Source organism: Balaenoptera acutorostrata, chromosome 4, assembly GCF_949987535.1.
Source record: "Balaenoptera acutorostrata chromosome 4, mBalAcu1.1, whole genome shotgun sequence".
In the NCBI taxonomy this organism is placed as follows: domain Eukaryota; kingdom Metazoa; phylum Chordata; class Mammalia; order Artiodactyla; family Balaenopteridae; genus Balaenoptera; species Balaenoptera acutorostrata.
This window is the reverse complement of record NC_080067.1, coordinates 4,775,374-4,799,483: the sequence shown is the minus strand read 5'-3', so window position 1 is coordinate 4,799,483 and position 24,110 is coordinate 4,775,374. Positions and strand designations below refer to the sequence as shown.

At 37.5% G+C, this 24,110-nt stretch overlaps 1 protein-coding gene across 1 annotated transcript in view; it reads right to left on the bottom strand.

Moving 5' to 3' along the window:
* Window positions 1-1,658: 1,658 nt before the first annotated feature.
* LOC130708127 (uncharacterized protein C6orf132 homolog) overlaps window positions 1,659-24,110 on the bottom strand; it is a 102,626-nt gene continuing 80,174 nt past the window's right edge. The window contains 3 exon segments of the mRNA XM_057545656.1: window positions 1,659-1,703; window positions 3,243-3,312; window positions 4,794-4,837. Of these exon segments, the coding sequence (XP_057401639.1) occupies window positions 1,659-1,703; window positions 3,243-3,312; window positions 4,794-4,837 (159 nt within the window).

The window sequence follows — 24,110 nt, the reverse complement described above, 5'->3', positions numbered from 1 at the left end:
ACCGTATCTAGGATCTTTAATTTTGTTCAAAGAAGAAAAAAAAAAAAAATCTGAGCCAAAGATGGAGAAACATTAAGATTTGATAAAGCTATAGGTGATGGATATATAGGTGTCTGTCATATTTTCTGAATGCTTGAACTATTCCACTTTTTAAAAACTGATGATTACAGTAATATGATTCGTGCAGAGAATGGTTTACAATTAAATGCTAAGACAGTATCCAAAGTTCTTTAGGATGGTTTTTAGAGCCCAAGAACCTTAAGATAGATATTGAAAGCAGACTACAAATGAAGGAAAACGAGTTAGGAAGAGTTAAAACAGGAAGTAGAAGGGTGATTGCCAGTGACTGGGGGAGGGGAAATGGGGAGCTGCTGATCAATGGGAATAAAGTTTGTCACGGGGAGACTAAAAAGTTCCAGAAATCAGCTTTAGAACACTGTTTATAGTTAACCAAATCGAGGTTAGATCTATGTTATGTGTTTTTTACCACAATAAAAAAAAAAAAAACCCACCTTGGAGATTAGTGTTTGTCCCTAAGCTTTAATTTACCCAACATTTAAATGACATTAATAATAATTTGGTCTATTTTTAGCATTATAGTAAGATTCAAAGAATACATGTTCATCGTTTAATAGTCTTAGAATTTACTATTCTAAAATAGTATATGATACTATTATTATCATAACCGTATCACTGAAAACTACGAGTGGTTCACAAACAAAGAGAAAACAGCAAACCAAGAAAGTGGGAAGATACATTATGGTAATATAAAGTGTAAAGGGGGATGAACGAAAATAAATTACAGATATCCTCCCCCCCAAACTTCAGAAAATACGTTTACTTGTATACGTGCTTGGTTTTGAACTTTCCCCTTTTCTAGCATGAAAGGGAAATGGAGACTCACGATTTTTCTGCATAATGTCTACCACCTCGTAATTTTTTAAAATGTTTTTCTTTTTTAAAACAGCAACGTTACCGTCTGAAGACTTCGGAATCCTCATCAGTGTCAAGATTTGTGAGAGAACAACAAAGGTAAGGCTGCTTGACTAGAAGAAACGGCAAGATGGAGTAGATTAACTGCCATCTTCGGGGTTTTTTTAATTCACTCTTCTTCAGCAAACGCAAGTAGGGAGACTGTCAGGAACCTTAATACGGCGGGTCACACGCCTGGTCCAGCGCGCGAGAAGGACCACCTGGCCCACCGCAGCCACGGGTCTCAGCAGCCAGGATCCCGTCGGCAACATGCACCCCTCGCGAGATTTGGCTTCCAGCGGGTGGGAGTTCACGCGAGAGCCGAGGTGTGTTCTCTCTGACCCCGTGGACCGCGCCACGCCGAGCCTCCCCCTGCTGGGGCTCTGTGCTGTGGGCTGACATGCGCACACCGTGTCAGAGGCATTCCTTGCTGTCCCTGGCGTGCAGATTCTTGTAGCCAAGTGGGGACAGTGGCAGGAGACTGGAAAAGGAGCGGCCGTGACGTCAGGTATTTCTGCCCCGGGCTCCCACCCCCAGTTTGCAGTGGACACTTGACTCCCCAACCTGAGGCTCCCTGGACAGCCCTCTCCGTAGAGCTCCCCGCCCTGCTCTTCGTGTGCAGAGGTGGCCGCGGGCTCCCCGCAGTCGCTCGCCTCGGGGTGCTGCACGGCTTCCCCAAATCCTGCTCACACCCTGACGAGGTTCTTCTCAGACCACTCAGTTGGAAGGTGCTGTGGACGAAGAGAGGAAAGGGCACTATCGGAATGAGTGCCCCACGGGCGACTCAGACACGCAGCCCTCCCCCGACCACTGTCCGTCTCGCTCTTTTAGTGAAAAGGATAGAATTAAGTAAATGTTATGCAGTGAAATATACTGGATTATTAGGAGCACCATCATTGTACTTATTCCATGCTTCTGAAACAAGTTTGTATTTTCAGAACACTTCAAATCATTTTAGTCGTTTACATCCCCACTCCCAAAAACATGTAAGCAGCTTAAGTCCCTCTTAAATGAAATGAAGAAACAGAGCCCTGGCCCAAAACAATTAAGTGATTTGGAATACAAGTGTCTCCCACGGAGGCTGGAACCCCCGTTTGGAGGATGTAAATCACTGCACGGATTCTAAGTGGTTTCAATGACATTTCCATCTTACTCGCTGCCTACAAGCCTTAATATGCCTGATTTAACACCCTTGTTAGCTCACTACCATAAATAATGGCTTTCACCGCCTGACAACCTGTGTTGCAAAAGGAGAGGTGAATTGAAATTAATAAGACCCTACATGGGAAAAGCTGGCTGCCCTGTCACTCCCAGCTAAGTATTCTGGGTCAAGGGAGACCTATTTCCAGAACAAAGTTACTCCCAGAATTTTTCATCTTCTCCTTTGCAAATCAAACCCGGAGTGCCCTGCTGTGTATAAAGTGGAAATCCCTATTGTTGCTATTATTACCAAGACAAGCTGATGTATGAGTGCTTATTCATCTGACAAAAATACGTAATTGTGCTGATAGTTTTCAAGCACGAATATGTTTAACAAATTGTCATACCGTTGGCATCATTATTTACAACCCAAGCTATGTACTGTTTATAGGTGGAGTCTGGGGAATCTCAGGAATGGGGACAAGCCTCGTTTTATTCTAAATTAAAATTAAAGGCCCTGGGCTTCCCTGGTGGTGCAGTGGTTAAGAATCCGCCTGCCAATGCAGGGGACACGGGTTCGAGCCCTGGTCTGGGAAGATCCCACATGCCGCGGAGCAACTAAGCCCGTGCGCCACAACTACTGAGCCCGTGCTCTAGAGCCCGCGTGCCACAACTACTGAGCCCACGTGCCACAACTACTGAAGCCCGCGCGCCTGGAACCCGTGCTCCGCAACAAGAGAAGCCACCACAATGAGAAGCCCACGCACCACAACGAAGTGCAGCCCCTGCTCGCGGCAACTAGAGAAAGCCTACGCGCAGCAACGAAGACCCAAGGCAGCCAAAAATAAATAAAAATAAAATAAATAAATTTATTTAAAAAAAATTAAAGGCCCAAATATGTAAATGATATTCACATCTTGCAAATAGTTGTCATTTGAGATTAAAAATTGTTAACAGACTGTTCAAACACTTGAAGACATATTATGACGAAATTTACAAACCCTCACCATGGATGTCAAAGATTTTTCTCTCAGCAGGGCTTTTACCTAAATAATTTGCTTGGGATAACTCCCTTTGGCAGCAAAGAGAACCCCTGGTTTGTTTGGGTTTTTTTTTTCTGTGAGCCTTACCAAGTTCTCTATGTTCAGAGGGCTTGTGAGCAAACCCAGCTCATCAAACTGCAAAGGAGACTCCATTTGTCTGTCAAGGAAGATTTAATTAAGTTTAGGCTATTAAGCAGAACGTCTGAAGCAGATTCTTACATAAATGTTCAGGTTATTGAAATAATTTATCTATTTACCTCCTGGAGAAGCCATTCATTGACCATTTCTAAAATTACAACTTTGAAAGACGAGGAGCACCAGTGACAGAATTTGTTCAATAAAAATATTGATAATTAGTCATATTTTTGTAGTTAGAGGGCCATTCGATTTAATTTGGGAGAGTAAATTGTCTGATTTTGTCCAGAGGATTTACTTTAAGTTACTTATGTATTCCTACATTCTCATCGATTTGTTGTGTTCTAGTGTCCTCCAATGGATATTCTCGATAGTACTGGTATTACAGAATCTATTGAATCTGAGGATCACCAGGTGGCCAGTTGGTACATGAGCTTTGTGAGCAAACAGTCCCTAAAGGAACCCGGTTCTCCCAGTCTGAGCTGAAATCAAGTAACACTTATGGTACATCCGAAAGTCATTCTCCTTGATAGACAGTGAGTTCCAAGGTCATTCAGATTAAATTTCCTGTCTCTTCTTATCATATTGAATATAGGAAAGTTGCTGCTGAAAAATGTAAAGAGTATGACTTAAGAGGTATGTGGTACAGAGTTAGGCTTTGGATGTTAAGGAAGACACAATTAATATTCTTTGATTAGCCTAGAAAATAACGGGAAGTACTCTGGAGCACATGAAGTTTGATTCTAGAGGAGTTTGTTATGCAAAATAAGAAAAAATAAAGAAAAAGCACTATTACTTGACATTAATGAACAAATCAATCTGAATTATTGAGAAGTCTGAATTAGAACATATAACTTAAGGAACAGTGCTTTTGCATTTTCATGGCCGCAATCAGGATGTAGTTTCAATAGATAGCCCAAGTAATTATAATAAAACCCAGGGCTATTCTTGTAAATTGGTTGCATCCAGGGGTATTTAACAATAATATACTCCAAATTGTCTTGCTATTTCTGTTTTAAATAATCCCTCCAATTCCCACAACGTGTTGAATCTTTTATTAGATCAAGTGACCCAATTTTGATCCAGAAAATACTGTGACTCAAACTGTGGGTGGAAGGAGGGGGGGTGGGTACATAGAGAGGAACTTGAGGCTATTGGATATATGCGAATAACTCCTGGAAAAAATAAGAGTGTGGACCTCACCCTGTCTCCTCACAGAGATAGAGGACGACTAATGTAGGATGCTTTCTGATAGCTCACAGGTGTATATATTTCCCTAATGCAATTACTGGAGCATTAAATATATATATGTGTTTGTACATGTGTGTGTGTATATATATATATATATATATATATATATATATATATATATATGTATAAAAAACTGAATCACTTTGTTGTACTACATTGTAAATCAACTATACTTCAATAAAAAAATAAAATAGCCCTCTAGCACTTAACTATCTGTAGGGACAATATTACAGGTGTGATTCTCTCACTTACCCATCCTTTCCATCCATGAGAATTCCAAAGACCTGCTGTTGTGCCTACAAGATAAGAGATCTGGAAAGTTTCTGAGCACTGGTTGGCAGTCAGATATTTTAATAAAATGATGAATCGTAGTCCCCAAGGAGCTCCAACAATTGGGTGTTAATTTCAGATTATGATGACTGTATCCTGAGGTAAAATAAAATGACACCTGTGGCACGTCTTAAAAGCAAGCAAGGAATAACTCTCTGTAAGTTGAATGCAAATATGAAAGTATATAGACTTGCACGTACTTTCGCGTGGGAACCCGATTACAGTTCTACTTTCAGTGCTCTGAGTCCCACTGATCTGTCCCATCAAGAAGACAATTGGCGGGCTTCCCTGGTGGCGCAGTGGTTGAGAATCCGCCTGCCAATGCAGGGCACACGGGTTCGAGCCCTGGTCTGGGAAGATCCCACATGCCGCGGAGCAACTGGGCCCGTGAGCCACAACTACTGAGCCTGCGCGTCTGGAGCCTGTGCTCCGCAACGAGAGAGGCCGCGATAGTGAGAGGCCCGCACACCGCGATGAAGAGTGGCCCCCGCTTGCCGCAACTAGAGAAAGCCCTCGCACAGAAACGAAGACCCAACACAGCCAAAAAAATAAAATAATAAATAAATTTTAAAAAAAAAAGACAATTGGCCCTTCATCAGTTCCTTCTACCATGTTTATTGACAAACATAAACTATAGAGCACAGAAGAGCATGTGAAGATACATTCATGCAAGTGTGCACATGTGCGGGAAAATGAACATGGAAATAGCTGTATCGGTAACTACCCAAGACCAGAAGCTAGCATCTCCTGAAAGAAAATCCACCAAGTTTTTGAGAGTCTTATGTGAGATAATTAGCAGAAATAGAAGAATAACTGGTCTTTCCTAAATGCACTGCACCAAATCTGCAATTGTACATTGTTTTTAATCACCAAGATAGTTAAGATGCTCCTCCTTCCACGATGTGGTACAGATCCAGAGCAGCTTACACGCAGAATTGCTCCCACTCTAGGTCACTTAGAGGCAGATGCTTAAGCTCCCAGAAGTTCTGATGTGACTCTCACTCAAGCATTAACATTCACAACTGTGCTCTTCCCGTAAGGGTCTTGGCGTCCAGAAGCTTATAAGTTATAGAGAATATAGCTGATCTGCCTGCTAAGTATCCTGACTACATGAACTTCCTTCTCTATCCTTTGGGTAAATAAACCTTGTTTCATTCATCCATGAGCTGTCTCATTCTGAATCTAGTATTTTCATTCAGTGCAATGATCACACAGTAATTTAAAGAAAGCTAAAACCTCCATATAAATTTCATTATGGAATTTCTTATAAGGCATACACTGTCTCTTGTGATGATCACATTTATTCTGGTGACAACAATCACACATTTCAGTAAAACCACAGCTCCAAATAGCCAACTAGTCACTACATATTTCAGGGTGAATGTCCTGGTGGCATGACTACCTGTCTCATTCTGTAGCCTAAGCTGTAGGGCTACCTGGTCCTTTTCATAGCAATGGAAGAAGTTCAAGAAGGCAAGCCCAACCATGCAAGGCAGTCCTTTGATCAAAGCAAGTTATGCAGCCAAGCCCAAAGCCAAGGATCAGGGAAGTATGCTCTACCCATCAAGAAGTGATGGCAAGAATATGGATATATAAAACTATACTACAGGGGGATGAAAAAGTAGTACAAATAACTCAATCTTCCACAGTCACCAAGGTAAACAGAAAAGAGAACTAGATTAGGAGTTAAAAGTCCTGGATTCTGTCTCATTCACCCACTGTCTATTTGAGCAAGGGCGGAATCTCTTTGAGTCCCAGGTGGGTATGGAGCAAATAGACAGAAGGATTTATGAAGTTTTCTGTGATCCCAAATATTCTCTGAGCTCATTATCTCTCACTTCAAATCAGTTCCTTCTCCTATCATGCATGTCATTTTCAAAGCTGTCAGTCTCCAGCTCAGGATCAATAGATTAACGCTTGATTTCTATAACTGAGCAATGACTCACTCTGGTTAATATCTCCTTTCAAGTATATTTTCTATAGGCACTGCCCTTGGCCCCTCACATATACTCCTTCCTGCCCTTGACATTTAACCTTAATCCTCAATTATTGAAAGAATGTCCCAGAAGGTGTCATAATTCCTATATCACTTAGCCTAATATTTTTTAATAGCCCTTACTCCAAATAGTCCACATCCAAACCTTCAGTGAATTCCTCCCCACCATTTCCTACAGGTCCCAATTCATTAGCCTGCTGTTCAGAGACCTCCAAACTCTCCCCTGCTTTCTTTTTGTCGTTCCCTCCATCCACTCCACTCGAAGCAAACAGAATCATCCAACTGCACTAACCTTCCTACTGTTAACAAAAATTCATCCAAACTTGGAAATAAAGCAAAAGGGTGAGTACCACGTCCTTTCAATGTCATTTGGAGGCATTGCTCAAAAGGTCCACCCAAGGATTATTTAAAGGCATATACTTTGTTCAGCTCACTGTTTATCATTAAATAAAGACCTAGATGTAATGAATCACAAGTTGACATGCAGATTTTTGTCTAGTAGAAAAGATAACCCAACGTTACAGTTTACTGACTTATAGAACGTTATCTAGTTTGGTCTGTATGGTCTGTAACTCTGAAGTCATATCGTAACTTTCCTTTATTAGATTTCTAAGGATATCTAGCTCCTCAAATGCCCTTGAAACCAGCCACGCCATTATACTGGTTTCCTCATTATTTAATGAGGTGAATAATATCTTTGACATGTGTTCATTTTAAATTTGTAAAACAGCTATGTTTTTAACTTTTCGTAAAGTGTCCTTTAACATTTATCTCTTTGTGAAACCTTTTCTCAGTCTTCCTTGCATTGCTCATACTTCCTTCCATTCCTATCAGAAATGTCTGCCACTTGTCCAAGCTTATCAGAATCCTACCTCTCCTTCAAGTTTTTGTTCTAGTTCCATTTCCTAGCAAGGATCTTATCTTCCTTGATGATAGATGAATGACAGATGATAGATAAATGATCAGGCATTTATAGCCTGGATTACTTTTGCTTCTTTGTGATTTCATTTATTTTTAAATGTTTATTTTGTTTTCTTGACTGTTGCTATTGAATTTTAATCATAACAAAATGAATTTAAAGTAGGTTAAACACTGATATTTATATACACAAAAAAATGACAGTCATGTTGCAATTTCTAGGACTTTTGAAAGACAATCATTGTTACCTCGGTATCTCATAGAATATTCCAGAGTTTTTTAAAAAAGAGGAAAATGTTGAACAAGGAGACATTCAACATCAAAAATACATTAATTAACACTTTTACGACTTTCCTAGGCCAGCTTAGACAAGATCTGGGAAATGCTCTAAATAAATAAAGCCTTTGCAAAGTGAAAAAGAATGAGCACAGACAGATAGAAGGCGCCAGACACAGCTGTGGAGTCAGCCTTTTGTGAGAAATCCACTTTCAGAGAATCACTTGTAAATTTACGTAGCACCAAAATCACTGTCATCTTAAAAAGAAACACACTAAGAAGTTCCCAGAGGTGGGAGTGTGATGTTTCCTGGCGCTCACTTGCCTGTGGATCGAGGTCATTCTGTGTATGTATTTGTTTAAGATATTCTCCCTCAACACCTAAATACTGGGACAGCTATACTTGGGCACAAAACAATGGGAAGATTCAATTCTGAGCTTCAACTATGTTTTCATTAAAAATTCTTTTTATTATTAGCTAGTTGTTTCAGCTGGCAATACGATTTAAAGACACTACCCAAAATAAAATTGAAAGAGGCTGAAATTCTACTTTTTTTCAGTTAAGCTAGAAAGAAAGAAGATGTCCTTACTGTTAGCCCTTTAACCAAGTTTCTCATTCTGAGAGTTCCTGGATGGCTGGGCTTATGGGTAGATGAAAAGCAATAGTAAAATCAGGCTTCATGAACCAGGAAGTGTGCGTGGCTTACCCTCTCATCTCCAAGGCTCTGTTCTCTCATGCCCACTCCATCTGCCTGGACCACCACCTGATTATGTCACTCTCAGAAGCCTTTAATAGTTACTCACTGGTTCCCAAAGAGAATTCCAGGTTCTCATCCTGCCATTCAAGATCTTCACCATCTGATCCCAAACTATCTGTCCTATGGTGTGGGACGTCTATATGATATGCTACAGTATTACTTATATTTCTTCACATCCGTGTCTTGTTCCTGTTCTTTTCCCTGCATGGCACGGCTGTCGTCAACCATCTCTGCTTATTCTTCTGGGTTCTACTCAACTATCACATCATCCTTGAAACCTTTCCCAGTCACCACAACGCAGAGTTTTTTCTTTTCCTAAATTCCTGTCTCTTTTTATTTTGTATTATTTTGTTTCATTAATCATATAATAGGCACATGTATTTTCTCCCTTACACAATGAGAAGAACAGCAACCCATATCTTATACTGGGTTGGCCAAAAAATTCATTGGGGTTTTTCCGTAACATCTTAGGGAAAAGCCCAAACGAACCTTTTGGCCAACTCTCCCATAGCATAATAGACCCTCAATAATTACTTGCTGAGTGAAAGAACTGCAAAGAAATGGTAATGATGTTCTATGCTGCTTATATAGATTCAATTTTTAGAATTGAATCATTTGACAATTTCTGTGTTGGGGTGATCTTTTGACAATTTTTCTGTTTTCTCCCCATAATCAGACAATACAAACATCTTTTAATGAATCAAGTTGACCAGAAGGTTGACAAGCCTATAAAATTCTAGTTAACTCAAACCAACCTCTTGGTTTGACCTGAGCATGACCCTCTGAAAATGTGGTAGTGAATGGATAGGACACCAAGTTTCCCTTCCGAGACAACTGTTTAACAGTTTTAATCAAAAGTTAATTGCAATTACCTAAAGAACCTTCAGAAAACTCTGAGGTCAGAGCCTCTGGTGCAGGCTGGGTTCAAGATTTTTGTGCAGGGTGTTTGCTGGGAGGGCAGGGCAGGAGGAGGGCTGGGCAGGGGAACAGTTGGGCTGCAGTGCAGTCATGACGAATCCCTGATCCCATGGGGAGCTCTGCGGCTGGGACCGCCCTGTTCACGCCAGGGGGTACCCAGACCTTTATACCCCTGAATTGATGGATCACTGGAAGGGGGCTGCCCCCGGAGGCAGACACCCTTGGGCAAGGTGGAGCTCCTCAATGGAGACAAGTCTCCAAGAGTGCTGAGGAGACCTCTCAGTGGACAACCTCCAGAGAGGAGGGAATAAATCCTTCAGTCCTGAAGGAGAGATTTGGGCCAGTGAAGTCCAGTATCCACAACTAACTCTAAATACCAATACAGCTAACGTCCTTTTCATTAAGCACTAGAGTTTGGTTTTGTTTGTTGAACACACCTTAATTCTTAAGGTGTAATTCTGTTTATGCTCCTTTATTTGTGTTTCTTGTATATTATTCCCGTCTGAATTCCTGATACAAGTCTGAAACATGTATCACAGCGCTTTTCCCTAACCTCAGCAATTTTGATTCTCAAAACAAATGAAATGTGTGTTTGTATCTCTTCCTTTGAGCTAATTGTCCTATTGCAACAAGAATGATAAATAGAAAGACATATTTAGAAAGTAACGAGATCTATAATTGTTTTTTATTCTTTAATACTTCCATAAAATTAACCACTGGTTTATCTATCAAGTTTGTTTCTTAGAACATACAGATATTTAGGGTATTTACTCCTAAATATTTACAGCTGCACTGTTTATATACATTTGTGTACAAATTTGTGTTATGAAGATGATCTTATTGTAACTGATTAGCCTTAGGCTTACTCTGCAGCCAGGAAATGATGCCTCTTTGTGAGGTCTCTCCTTGGAAGACTTCCGGAGAGGCAATGCATAAGAGGCTCAGAGCATAGATTTGGGATTAAACAAGACTGCTAAAAGGAATGGAATGTAGGGTTTAAGAGCATAGATCCTGGAGTCAGACTGCCTGGGTTCAGCCAAATTCAAGCTCCACCAATTATGTGCTGTGTGATCTTGCATATTTCACTTAAATGATTTGTGTCTTAGTTTTCTCAAATATAAATGGGAAATTAATCATAGTATTTATCTTATAGAACTGCTGTGAGAAATAAAAAACACAAAGTATTCAGAGCAATGTCTTGACACACTTAGAATGTAATCAATTGCTATTTATTATTGTAATTGTTATTATTAAAAGCTTCACATTCCAACTTTAAAAAAAAAGTAATGAGAAAGAAAGTGAAGTATGTCCTACTGTCATACCACAGAAACTTCTTTTTATTATACTTAGGAATGTATCTAAGGCAATAGTTTATAGCATAAAGCATTCTGAGGAGTCAGCAAATACCTGGCAAATTTGGACAAACAGGATAATTCAGGGTCCCACATGGATTTATTTGTCCCTTGGGACTAACTACTAGTTTTGATGTCTTTGCTTTTAGAGTTTACCAAGTGCTTTCACGTACATTATTTTGTCATTTTATCAACGATTCTGCAAAGTAGCCTAAGATGACAACTTTTTCTAAATTTAAAGGTACAAAGTATAACCCAGAGAGCTTGAGTGATCTTTTTCTGCATCACACAGCAAAGCAAGGAGAAGAGCGAATCCTTAGTCTCGCTATTCTAAGTACACAGACAGGTCTAATATCACAGCAGCAGCTGTCAACTATGACACAGCCATCCACTGTGGGACCCTCACAAGTCATCTGTTACTGGAAACATGTGAAGCTTGCAAATGATGGACTTTTATTTATAAGGAGGGGTTGTTTGCATAAAAAAATCTATCTCATGCTCCTTTGTGTTCAGAAATGCTTTCTCTAGTAGAAGGAAATGGCTCCAGGGGAAGAAGAAAGTTTAGGGCTTTGATAAGCCTAATGGTGTGTGTCTTGCATATGAATGTTATTTATCAGGTGAGTCTTGGTGGCAAGTGTACTGCATCACCCTGCCTCTAAGATCTATGACCATGTTTCCCCCTTTCTATTTGCCTCTCTAGACAGATCCTGAATTTTGGCTTCACCTCTAGAACTCTTTCTCAAAATAGAGTTAACCACATATTAATTCCCTAAAACCACTAACCAGCTGCTTATAGCTTTTTACTAACCAAAGTTAGTCAAACCCAGGCTCTCCTCTCCTCTCCTCCATCTACCATGCCTAGTTGCTTTTCTTCTTTTGTACCTAATTCTGCGGCATGACAACATTTCATCAGTAAGGAGTTTATGAAGCGTAGGGGACTAAACTCAGAACAACAAAGAGAATATTTACCTATTAGCAATTGCAGAACTGCACCCAGCGTTTCAACTACATGACAGATGACCAGGAATCAAGGAAGACTGGCAGAGCAGTCACCTCCCCACCAAGGGCATTGCACCATTACTAAAAATACATTGGTCATATTTTGCACACAATAGGGCTTTTAAGGAACAATAAGATGATAAAACAAAATCAATGTCTAGCCAACAAACTTCAATTAGTCACAATAAAGTGCGGAACTTACATTATATTTTAGGGTAAAGAGAAGTTCTCAAATCTTTCTAAACATCCTTCTTTCAGCAGGGGATACACACATCTTGCTTACATAAGACTGAAAATAAACCATATAGGACACATAATGTTGCTAGAAGAGAACGAAGCTGATTTTTTTAACAAGATGATTCCAAAATATGATCAAATGAATCAGAAGAGACACCTAGAAGGCTATACAATGGATGACTGTAACTTAGTGAAACTTATTTCAAAAGCTACACGTAAAAATGAATTTCCCTATGGGTAAATGGATAAAGAAAATATGATATATATTAATATAAGCCACACAGATATACAACCTAATATTATCCAGTCATAAAAAGAAGGAAATCCTGCCATTTGTGACAATACGGAAGGACCTTGAGGGCTTTATGTAAGTGAAATGTCAGACAGAGGGAGAGAAATACTGTATGATCTCACATATATGTGAAATCTAAAAACAAAAACATAAACAAGAACCAAAAAAAACACCCAAAACTGAACTCAGAGTTGCAGAGAACAGACTTGCGGTTTGCCAGAAGCAGGGGGAAGGGACGGGTGAGATAGGTGACGGGGGTCAAAAGGTACAGACTACCGGTTAAAAGTAAGTAAGCCCTGGGAACATCATGTACAGCATGGTGACGATGGTTAACAAGACTGTGTTGTATATTTGAAAGTTGTTAAGAGAGTAGATCTTAAAAGTTCTTATCACAAGGAAAAGAATTATAACTATGTGTGGTGATGGATGTTAATTAAACTTATTGTGGTGATCATTTCTCAATATATACATATACGGAATCATTACACTGTACACCTGAAACTAATATATGCTTTGACATACATGTCAATTTTATCTCAATAAAAAAGAATGAGTCTCCCCTTTGTATTCTTCTTTAGGGCAGGGGTACCTGCGATACAGCTTTGGCCCAGAACATTTTATAACTCCTTTTTGTGACTATCCTCAGAGCAAGTAACAGCAACTGCCAATTGCTGAGCTCTTACAAGATTCCATGAACTTACAAATCTTCTTACACATTTTGTCTAACAAAATCCTTCACAACAGCAGCATGAGGCGTTCCAGATGGGAAAAACTGAGGCTCCCGGAGACTACAAAACTTAAAATGCCAAGTTGGTCCCAGGTCACGGGGCTGGCAAGGAAAGAAGCTAGCATCTGACCCGTCTTTCTCCTTCCAAATCATGTCACTGTGCAGTCACACAGGTCACATCATGGAGTCAATCAAATTCACGACTTTGCACACTGTGACAGTTTTGCAAGCTCGTGTGGACGGCCCATGGTTTCCCAGGCTCCACTCCAAGGATACCAAAATGTAAGAGAGAAGTCACCAGAAAATGAGATACAGGCCCTCAAGGGGCTTATGAGCTGGTGAGGTTGGTCTTGCTTAGTACCAGGCTCTTGCCAAACGATAAATCTGTCTGCAAAGGATAAAGCTTCGCCACCACTGGAGATGATTTTAAAAATGAGGGGATGGAGAGGTTGCTGATGGGAGACATAGAAGACAGTGCCCTCAGAGATCAGTCACAGACTATGCTGAGGAGCGACACCAATGTCACAATTATGGTAGTTACAGCAAATACTTTAAGGAAGATGACATGCACTTGAAGTTCTGCCATGTCTGTAAACGTCCTATTGATTTGTGGTCTCTACTTTTCGTTTGTGAAAGTGATTATGGAAGCACTTTTGAGTTCATGAATGTATCCTTTATTAACTGAATTCATAAACTGTTCACAAAACCAGATTTCCTTACAATTTTATTTACCTTGAGTACTAGCTGCAAGCTGGGCTCACATTCAAATTACATTTCTGTTTAGCTGATTTTTAATTGTAGAATATTATTTTAAATGCTTGTTAAACACTGGTGGGTATATACATACGCCAAAAGGAAGCAATAGCACGCTATCGGTCTGATAGACGTTGTAAAATTACATAAACTATTGTTAGACTTCCGTTTTAAGCAGAGTACAAGGCAAACAGATTTTAGCATAATAAATTTACTGATTTAGCAATTATTTTAAAATTTGCAGCACTTAGTTTGGATATTAGAGCCCAGCTAGGTATAGAGCACATGCCAAAGAATAAGCAAAAGCTGATGTGAGCATAATTTAAGCATCTTCTCACATCCTTAAGAAACAGAAATCATCACTTTTCAGTAAATAAAAGCTTTTGATTTTCACAAAATCAACAACATTCTCTAGAATTGTTGCAGATGATCACAAAATTCTGTCTCTTCTGGAATTAGAAAAATTCCAGGAACTTAGAATTTTTGTATGAATATAGATTTTTGGATGGCTTAGAGAAAAATTGGGAGGTAAGACAAATCAATTTGCAAAACTGACAATCAAATGGAAAGGTGAGGCAAGTAAAAATAACTCCAATAATAAGTGATAGGGAATTTCATTGTGCAATGTTTGTGGCTTTGTTTGAGATTTTAAGATTTATCAGTTATACTAGCACAGTCAAGAGAATGGTTTTCCCATTTTCATTTTAAAGTTTCCCCTACAAAGTTCACCTTTTCAGTAAGGGTCAGTATAGTCTCTATTGCTGAGAAATCAGTTATATTAATTTATCCCCTAATGTCACTCAAAATAATGACTCAAAATAAAAGTAAATATAAACTATTATGAATAACAGGAAGCTACTAAAACTTGGATAACTAAATTCTAAGGTTTTAATCCTCCCAATGTAGCCTTACAGTACAATAATAACTCCTTGCAAATTACTGAAATGCAGTATAATTCTAGAATGATTAAGTATATTTCTTTAAAGTGAGGGGGAAATTTACAATATGAGCAATTAAAAAGTCAGATAATTTTACAGCTTTTTAAAATAATAGTTATTTATATTTTGTAGTTTGCCAAGTGTTTCTACACCTAACCTTATTTACAATGCCTTCCTAAGGCAGATATTTTATCCCATTTTACAGATGATACTGAAATAAGATTATGACTTGTCCAAGTTTATGCAATTTCAAAATACATCAAGGACCGAAAATTAAATAGGTAGAACAGAGTTGGGATGAATGGAGAATTATTCAAGCTAGAAATATTTAAATCTCTTCACCCAAAGAAATTATATTCTTGCGCAACTAAATAATCATTCAAATTTTTCATATAATCAATAGCTGTCATTATAAGCATTTATGAAATTGGGACATTATCTGGAGACTAGAATATTTAACAAATATTTCACACCAATACCTGAGAAAGAATTTCCTAATTAATTATAAAAATTTTCCTTTATTTTCTATCCCCAAAAATGCTGGATTATGAAAAATTTTAGTCAATGGGGCAAGTTTTCAAAAATCCCAGGAACTTGGTAAAAAATAAACATCTTTGTAAGTAACAGGTTAGCTCAGCTCAATCTAATTTACTTCTTGTCACATAGGAACAAGGAAATGCAAATGGAAAAATACCTTTATTTTGATAGTTTTTCTTATTGTTATTTCATCCTAAATGAAGAAACACAAGTAGTAATTATAATTCAAATTAAACCACTAGGTAGTGTTCTAAAGATTGGAGGACTTCTTGGTGAGGGAGAAAATACCAAATGATGGTCTCAATGCACCATTGCATAGCTTTTATTTTTTAGTTGATATATTTTTTTAAAGAACTATATCTGATTACTCATATGAGTCATAGACTCATGCAATTGGAACAGGGGAAAAGTGCTCCTTAGATAGGATGGCTCTGAACACAGGAAGAGTAAATTCATATTGCCTACCTTTGTTTCTGCTAGAAACACCACACTCCAATGGTGACTACTACAAAAGTTTCTTGATTAATCTCAGATCCATCCATCTTAACAATTACCATATCTTGATTAAAACTGAATGCTATGACCATCAGAATAGTGAATGTCAGAAATAAGTTTTTACTGGTGAAATCTGTGGCTTGTTAAATGCCATAATGAATGTTAGCAGTTGCTCTCATTGGTGAAATAACTAAATGTTAAAGACATATAATTGGATAAACTTTGAGAGATACTCTCTGTTCTTTCATGAGAAAGGAATAGCACTCTACAAAGGCCTCTAGCCTGACAACTTTAAAGGTGATACCCAAGTCTTGATCCCCAAGAGACTCTGTTTCAACCATTGATTAAGAAGATTTCTCATTGTCTAGTTCCAAATATAAGGGTACAGAATTCCTTCTCTGGCATATTGTCATGTCTGCCCTGAGTAAATTTTTCATGCAAGGTGATGGTTGTAATATCTACATGCAGAGAGAACTGAGACTTCCTTAGGTTTACACAAAAGGTTGTGAGAATATACTGTATCTACTTCCTAATTAGAGTTTGTTTAATAACTGAGAATCCAGAAGCTACCACCCAAGAATGGCCTCAATGCCAAGAATTCTCTTATATTCCAGCTTCTTCAATTCTCCATGGGTAGAACAACTTAAAATTACTTCCAAACCCCATTTTCCAGTGGAGAGAGAACTATGCTAAGCTTCCATTGTGCTAGGGATGGTAGATGGCAGTCTTCCAGTTGTTCATTCATTCGGTCAACAAAGTGAATTAAGCACCTGTTAATGAATTAGACACTGTGGGTTAGGGGCTCAGGTGGTCATCTAAGTTGGAGTCAAGATGAGGCAATGATAGGCCACACCTCCATCAAGACCACCCACTAGGGAAAAATTGGAAAGACCAGAAGGAAAAGGTTACTCTCCTTTACACATGAGAACTTCTTATCAAGGAAACAAAAGATAAGAAAGGAACAGACTCCTGATTCCCAGGGGCCTGCAATTCTAGCAGTAAAACTTGGCAATGGAAGCCCTGCTATTAGAATCATGTGGATTGTGATGTGACCTACCAAGCATTTACCCTCAGCCCTGTCACCACTCCTGCATCCACTAATGCAGATGACACTTCATACAGCTGCCAGGCACTTGGGTTAGTACAGTCACTTGGGAATTTGGATTCCATCTTCAAAACATTCCTGACATTATATTGTTTTCTCTACTTTGGTGTATATTTGAAACTTTTCCATAATAAAGTATTTTTAAATCCCTGGCATACAAAGGGTCATCAAGCTTCACTTGAGCTTTTCCAGAAGTGAGATCCTACCACTTCATAAAGTTTATATTCAGCTGAAACTTGACTTCCTATCATGTCCACCAATTGATCAAAGTTCTCTCCTGTGAACTACATAAAAGTAGTTCTTTACACAAAAGTAAATCTCTCAGCAAGAGAATCCTCCAAATAGCAGGATGGTTATTAGGTGTATAATTTACTATCCAAAATGGGGACAAATTTTGAAGGTAAAAAGTGGTACTAAAATAATAAATATATTCTCCAAAGAAGATATACAGATTGCCAACAAACACACAAAAGGATGCTCAACATCACTAATCATTAGAGAAATGCAAACCAAAACTACAATGAGGTATCACCTCACACCGGTCAGAATGGCCATCAACAAAAAAATCTACAAACAATAAATGCTGGAGAGGGTGTGGAGAAAAGGGAACCCTCTTGCACTATTGGTGGGAATGTAAATTGATACAGCCACTATGGAGAACAGTATGGAGGTTCCTTAAAAAACTAAAAATAGAACTACCATATGACCCAGCAATCCCACTACTGGGCATATACCCTGAGAAAACCATAATTCAAAAAGAATCATGTACCACAATGTTCATGGCAGCTCTATTTACAATAGCCAGGTCATGGAAGCAACCTAAGTGTCCATCGACAGATGAATGGATGAAGAAGTTGTGGCACATATATACAATGGAACATTACTCAGCCCTAAAAAGAAACGAAATTGAGTTATTTGTAGTGAGGTGGATGGACCTAGAGACTGTCATACAGAGTGAAGTAAGTCAGAATGAGAAAAACAAATACTGTATGCTAACACATATATATGGAATCTTAAAAAAAAAAATAAAGAAAGGTTCTGATGAACCTAGGGGCAGGACAGGAATAAAGACGCAGACATAGAGAATGGACTTGAGGATGCGGGAAGGGGGAAGCATAAGCTGGGAGAAAGTGAGAGAGTGGCATGGACATATATACACTACCAAATGTAAAATAGATAGCTAGTGGGAAGTAGCCACATAGCACACAGAGATCAGCTCGGTGCATTGTGACCACCTAGAGGGGTGGGATAAGGAGGGTGGGAGGGAGATGCAAGAGGGAGAAGCTATGGGGATATTTGTATACGTATAGCTGATTCACTTTGTTATAAAGCAGAAACTAACATACCATTGTAAAGTAATTATACTCCAATAAAGATGTTAAAAAATGCAAAAAAAAAAAAAGAAAAAGAAAAAAAGAAACATAACCCCTCAAAAGATTAAAATAAAAACCCAAAATGCTGCATGGACTTGCTGTGAGGGCCAAAGGTGGAGATATAAATACAACCCCTTACAAACTGTAAAGTCTAGAACCCACAGAAGGAATTATGACTATTAGTGGTACAATTTAGCAAGTGGAGAGCAAGGGGGAAAGAGAACATACTATAATTAAAGTCTAAGGTGGCTGTTCATTTGGGGAATTATTTAGATATAGTCTTTACATTTTTTAACAATTAATATATTTTACAAAAAAACTCAATAAAAGGGAAGAAAAGTTTCAAAAAAAATACTGAATACTACTGCCTTGATACCATAACAAAAAATTTTTATGCTCTTTTAAAACTCTTTTTGGAACTAAATTATTTTTTTCTCAAGGACTTTTAAACTCTGACAACATCAAAATTACAGTGATAAGAGTTTATGAAGGCTTTTATTTATCACTTCAAAATAATTCAGTCAGAGAGCCTCTAAAATTTTACTCCTGGCACAGAAAAAAAAACGTACCAAACTTTTAACACTGGTTATGTTATGAAGCCAGATTTTTAAAATTTGATTTATTAAAATCAGAAATATTTTTTAATTCAAAAGATTTAACAACATAAATATGATCAAAAAATAGTAACTCTCACTTCAAATAAGCCCTTAATTTTTATTGAGGGCATTTATGACAGTCCATAAATTCACTTGCCATAAATAAGAAAATGCACTTATTCCACTCTATTTATTTCCCCAGTGTTTTTGTAGGGGACAGTTGACTCCTTTATCCTACTGCCCATTATCCTAACATGCATCACCCTACTGTCCATCTTATTTGGGAAGAATTCCCCTGATTCAAGTGATAAGAGAATTCTATCTTCTACTACAGAAACTGAAGGATCCAGATATCACCTCTCCCTGACCCCCTAAAGAGCCAGCTCATGATACTGAATCAGTGAAATTCTTCAGCTTTGACCTTGAATCTGCAAAGATGCAGGTACATTTGAAGACATTAGCATAGTAGTGCTGTGAGGCTTGCAAAGGTGCCAAGAGTGGCATCCTTAGCATGAACTAGACTGTATTCCCTGATTTCTAACCGAGACTGATTCTCCAGCTTTTGAACTGAAGTTTTTTAACTAATTATTATTCATCCAGGAAAATAATTTCTCCTTAAGTTTCCAGAGTTGGTGTTGTTGCTTACAATAAACACTCTGGTGAAGAAATTGGTAATTGTGAATAGACTGTAGACAGCAGATACTTAGAGAAAGGAGGATTCTTGGGTTCAATATTGCCTAAACAGTGCTGAAGGGGAATGCAAATCTCCTGTTCTTAGCGACAGGTGAAAATCTGGCAATGCAGGATTCAAGACTATAGGGTGGGGTAGTTACTTATAATCATACTGGAAAGCTTAAAGAGAGAGAAAGAGGATAAAACCTGTGCTGTCCATATCGTAGCCACTAGCCCCATACAGCTAAATAAACCCTGGATACCTGAAAACTTAGTGCTTAAGAACAAAAGAATGTAAAATATCTCATTTCTAATTTGCATACTGTTTATATGTTGAAATGATAATATTTTAGGCATATTGGGTTAAATAAATTATAAAAATTTTTAAAAATATAATAAAGATATTATAATTGTTAAAATTTGTATTTATTAATTGAATATTAGGTTTTAATAGAGTGGGAGATCTATTAAAAAGTTCTAATCAGAAAGCATTTTCAAAAATAAATTGCTTTCCAAAATGTAAAAATAACATATTTGGGACAGATGCTAAACCAGATGGGATGCTGAGAAACATGCATGAACAGGGAATGACCCAGGTGAACTGAGACATATGGTCACCCTAGTTACCATGTCTCATCATCATTTCCCCTGTTCAGGTTGAACATCCCTGAGTCTTTGAACTCTGGGTTTCTTCAGTATCCAGTTTCTTTCATCTGACAATATCCACTTAAAATATGGTACCAAAAATAACACAATAATCCTGATGAGTTCTGACCAGTGGCCATTACAATGAAGCCATCACTGCCATTAATCCAAACAGTATATTATCTTAAAACTTCCCTCAGATTGCATTAGCCTGCCAAGCAGCTGCAACTATATTGTTGGCTCCTATTCAGCTTGTAATCAACTGAAATTTTCTGCATATAAAGCCCTACTAAACTTGGTTTTCCTCTTTATAAACATTCATAAAGGATTTTATTTTTCAGGTCTAAATTTTGGAATTATATCCTGTTAGTTTCAGGCCATCATGATAGACTATTAATATAGCTTTTGATGAACAGCTTGTCATCAAATATATTGTCTGTTCTTCCAATATTTTGTGACATCCAAAGTTTGTTAAGCAAATTCTATGTGTTTTTAATCCAAATTGTAATTAAAATGTTTGACAGAACAGGGCCCAAACTAATCTGGTTAGCCAAATTAGTTAACATTTTTCAGCCAGGTAAGAATCCACCTAACTCTTCTGACATTAGGTCCATATTTTTCCATTTAATCCAAAAGAACATCATGAGAGGTATCAAAGAGGCCAGAAGATGACAGAATCCTCAGAGTAATTGTTTACATTTTCCATGAGGGGAGAGGGTTCATGATGTCAGTGTAGGAAGGTCCTGAACTCACCTCCTCCCGTGAACACATCAAATATACAACCACATGTAGAACAATTCACCACACTCCAGCTGCAGCATTCCATAATTAGGAGGGACCACAAAGGTATGAATCTTTTCCATGAGGAGCAAGTAATTCAATTTTCACATCAGGCACCACAACTCCTAGATCCTGCACAGGAGAGACAAGCCTCCAAAACACTTTGCTTTAAAAACCAACTGGGAGTACACACAAAACTATAGAACTGCAGGGAACAGAAAATCCACTCTCAAAGTACACATTCACAGACTCACTTGACCCAAAAGGCTATCAAAAAATTTTTCAGCAGAAACCTTATGGACCAGAAGGGAGTGACATGACATATTCAAAGTGCTGAAAAGAGAAAAATTTCCAAATAAGAATTCTCTACCCAGCAAGGTTATCATTCAGAATTGAAGGAGAGATTAAGAATTTCCCTGAGAAGCAAAAGCTAAAGTAGTTCATCACCACTAAATTGACCCTACAAGAAAAGCTCAAGGGACTTTTTTTAAGCTGAAAATAAATGGCACTAATATATAATAAGAAAACACACAAAACTAAATGTCTCTCTGGAAAAGGTAAATACATAATAAAGGTAGTGTATTGATCACTTATAAAGCAAGCATGAAGGTTAAAAGACAAAAATAGTCAAATTAACTAAAATTATAATAATTAGTTAAGGGATGCATAAAATAAAAAATAAAAAATGTAAAAGAAGATATAACACTTATAAATGTATATGCATCCAACAAAGAAGAACTTAAATATATAAAACAAGCACTAAAAGACTCGAAGGGAGAAATTGAAAGCAGTACAATAAGAGCAGAGGACTTTAACACCAGACTTACATCAATGGATAGATCATCCAGACAGAAAATCAATAAGGAAACATGGGTCTTAAATGACACATCAGACTAAATGAACTTAATAGATATATACAAAACATTCAATCCAAAAGCAGTAGACTATACATTCCTTTCAAGTACACATGACACATTCTTCAGGATAGATCACATGTTGGGTTACAAAAAAGTATCAGTGAATTCAAGAAGATTGAAATCACATCAAGCACCTTTTCTGACAACAATGGATGAAACCAGAAATCAATTACAAGAAGAAAACTGGAAAAAAACCCCACCAAACATGGAGATTAAAAATTTGCTACTGAACAACCAATGGTTCATCAAAGAAATCAAAGGAAAAATAAAATACCTAGAGACAAATTAAAACAGAAATATGTTATACCAGGAGCTGTGGGATAAAGCAAAAGCAGTTCTAAGAGGAAAGTTCATAGCAATACAGACCTACAGCAAGAAATAAGAAAAATCTCAAATAAACAATCTAACTTTACACCTAAAGGAACCAGAAAAAGACAACAAAAAAGTTCAGAATTAGTAGAAGGAAGGAAATAATAAAGATCAGAGCAGAAATTTTAAAAATAGAGACATTAAAAAAAAAAAAAGTAAAAATCAATGAAACCAAGAGCTGGTTCTCTGAAAAGATAAAAAAAAAAAAAAATCAACAAACCTTTAGCTAGACTAACCAAGAAAAAAAGAGAAGACTCAAATAAGTAAAATCATAAATGAAAGAAGAGAATTTACAACTAATATCAAAGAAATACAAAGGATCATAAGAGACTACTACAAACAATTATATGCCAACAAATTGGACAACCTAGAAGAAATGGATAAATTCTTTAGAAACATAATCTAAGAAGCAAATCATGAAGAAATAGAAAATCTGAATAGATGAATTACTAGTAAGGAGATTGCAACTGTAATCAAAAATGTCCCAAGAACAAAAGCCCAGGCCAGATGGCTTCACTTGCAAATTCTAAAAAAATTCAAAAAAGATTTAATAGCTACCCTTCTCAAAATCTTTCAAAAAATTGAAGAGGAGAGAAACATTGCAAACTCATTTTATAAAACTAGCATTACTCTGATATAAAAACCAGACAAGGACCCCACAAAAATAGAACATTATAGGCCAATATCCTTATATATACACATCACATCACATTAACATCACATACAATAACACATACATAACATTAACAGAATGAAGGATAAAAATTGTATGATCATCTCAACTGTTGCAAAAAAAGCATTTGACAAAATTCAACATCCGTGTATGACAAAAAATCTCAACAAAGTGGGAATAGAGGGAACGAACCTCAGCACAACAAAGGCCATATACCACAAACCCAGAGCTAACATACTCAACTTTTCCTCTAAGATCAGGAAAAAGATAAAGATGCCCACTCTCACCACTTTTATTCAACATAGTATTAGAAGTCCTAGCTACAGCAATTAGGCAAGCAAAAGAAATAAAAGGCATCCAAATCAGAAAGGAAGAAGTAAAATTGTCGCTATTTACAGATGACATGATACTATATATAGAAAAACCTAAAGACTCCACCAAAAAACTATTAGAACTAATAAATGAATTCAATAAAGTTGCAGGATACAAAATCAATATACAGAAATCTGTGGCATTTTTATACACTATTAGCAAACTATCAGAAAGAGTTCATACTACCCCAAGCAATCTACAGATTCAATACAATCCCTATCAAAATTCCAATGGCATATTTCACAGAACCAGAACAAATAATTCTAATATTTGTATGGAAACACAAAAGACCCTGAATAACCAAAACAATCTTCAGAAAGAAGAACAAAGCTGTAGGTATCAAGTTACATAATTTCAAACTGTACTACAAAGCTATAGTAATCAAAACAGTATGTTACTGGCACAAAAATAGATACACAGATCAATGGAACAGAATTGCAAGTCTCAAAATAAACCACATAAATTGACACATATATATACACATATATGTATGATTAATTTACAACAAAGGAACAAAAACATACAATGGAGAAAGGACAGTC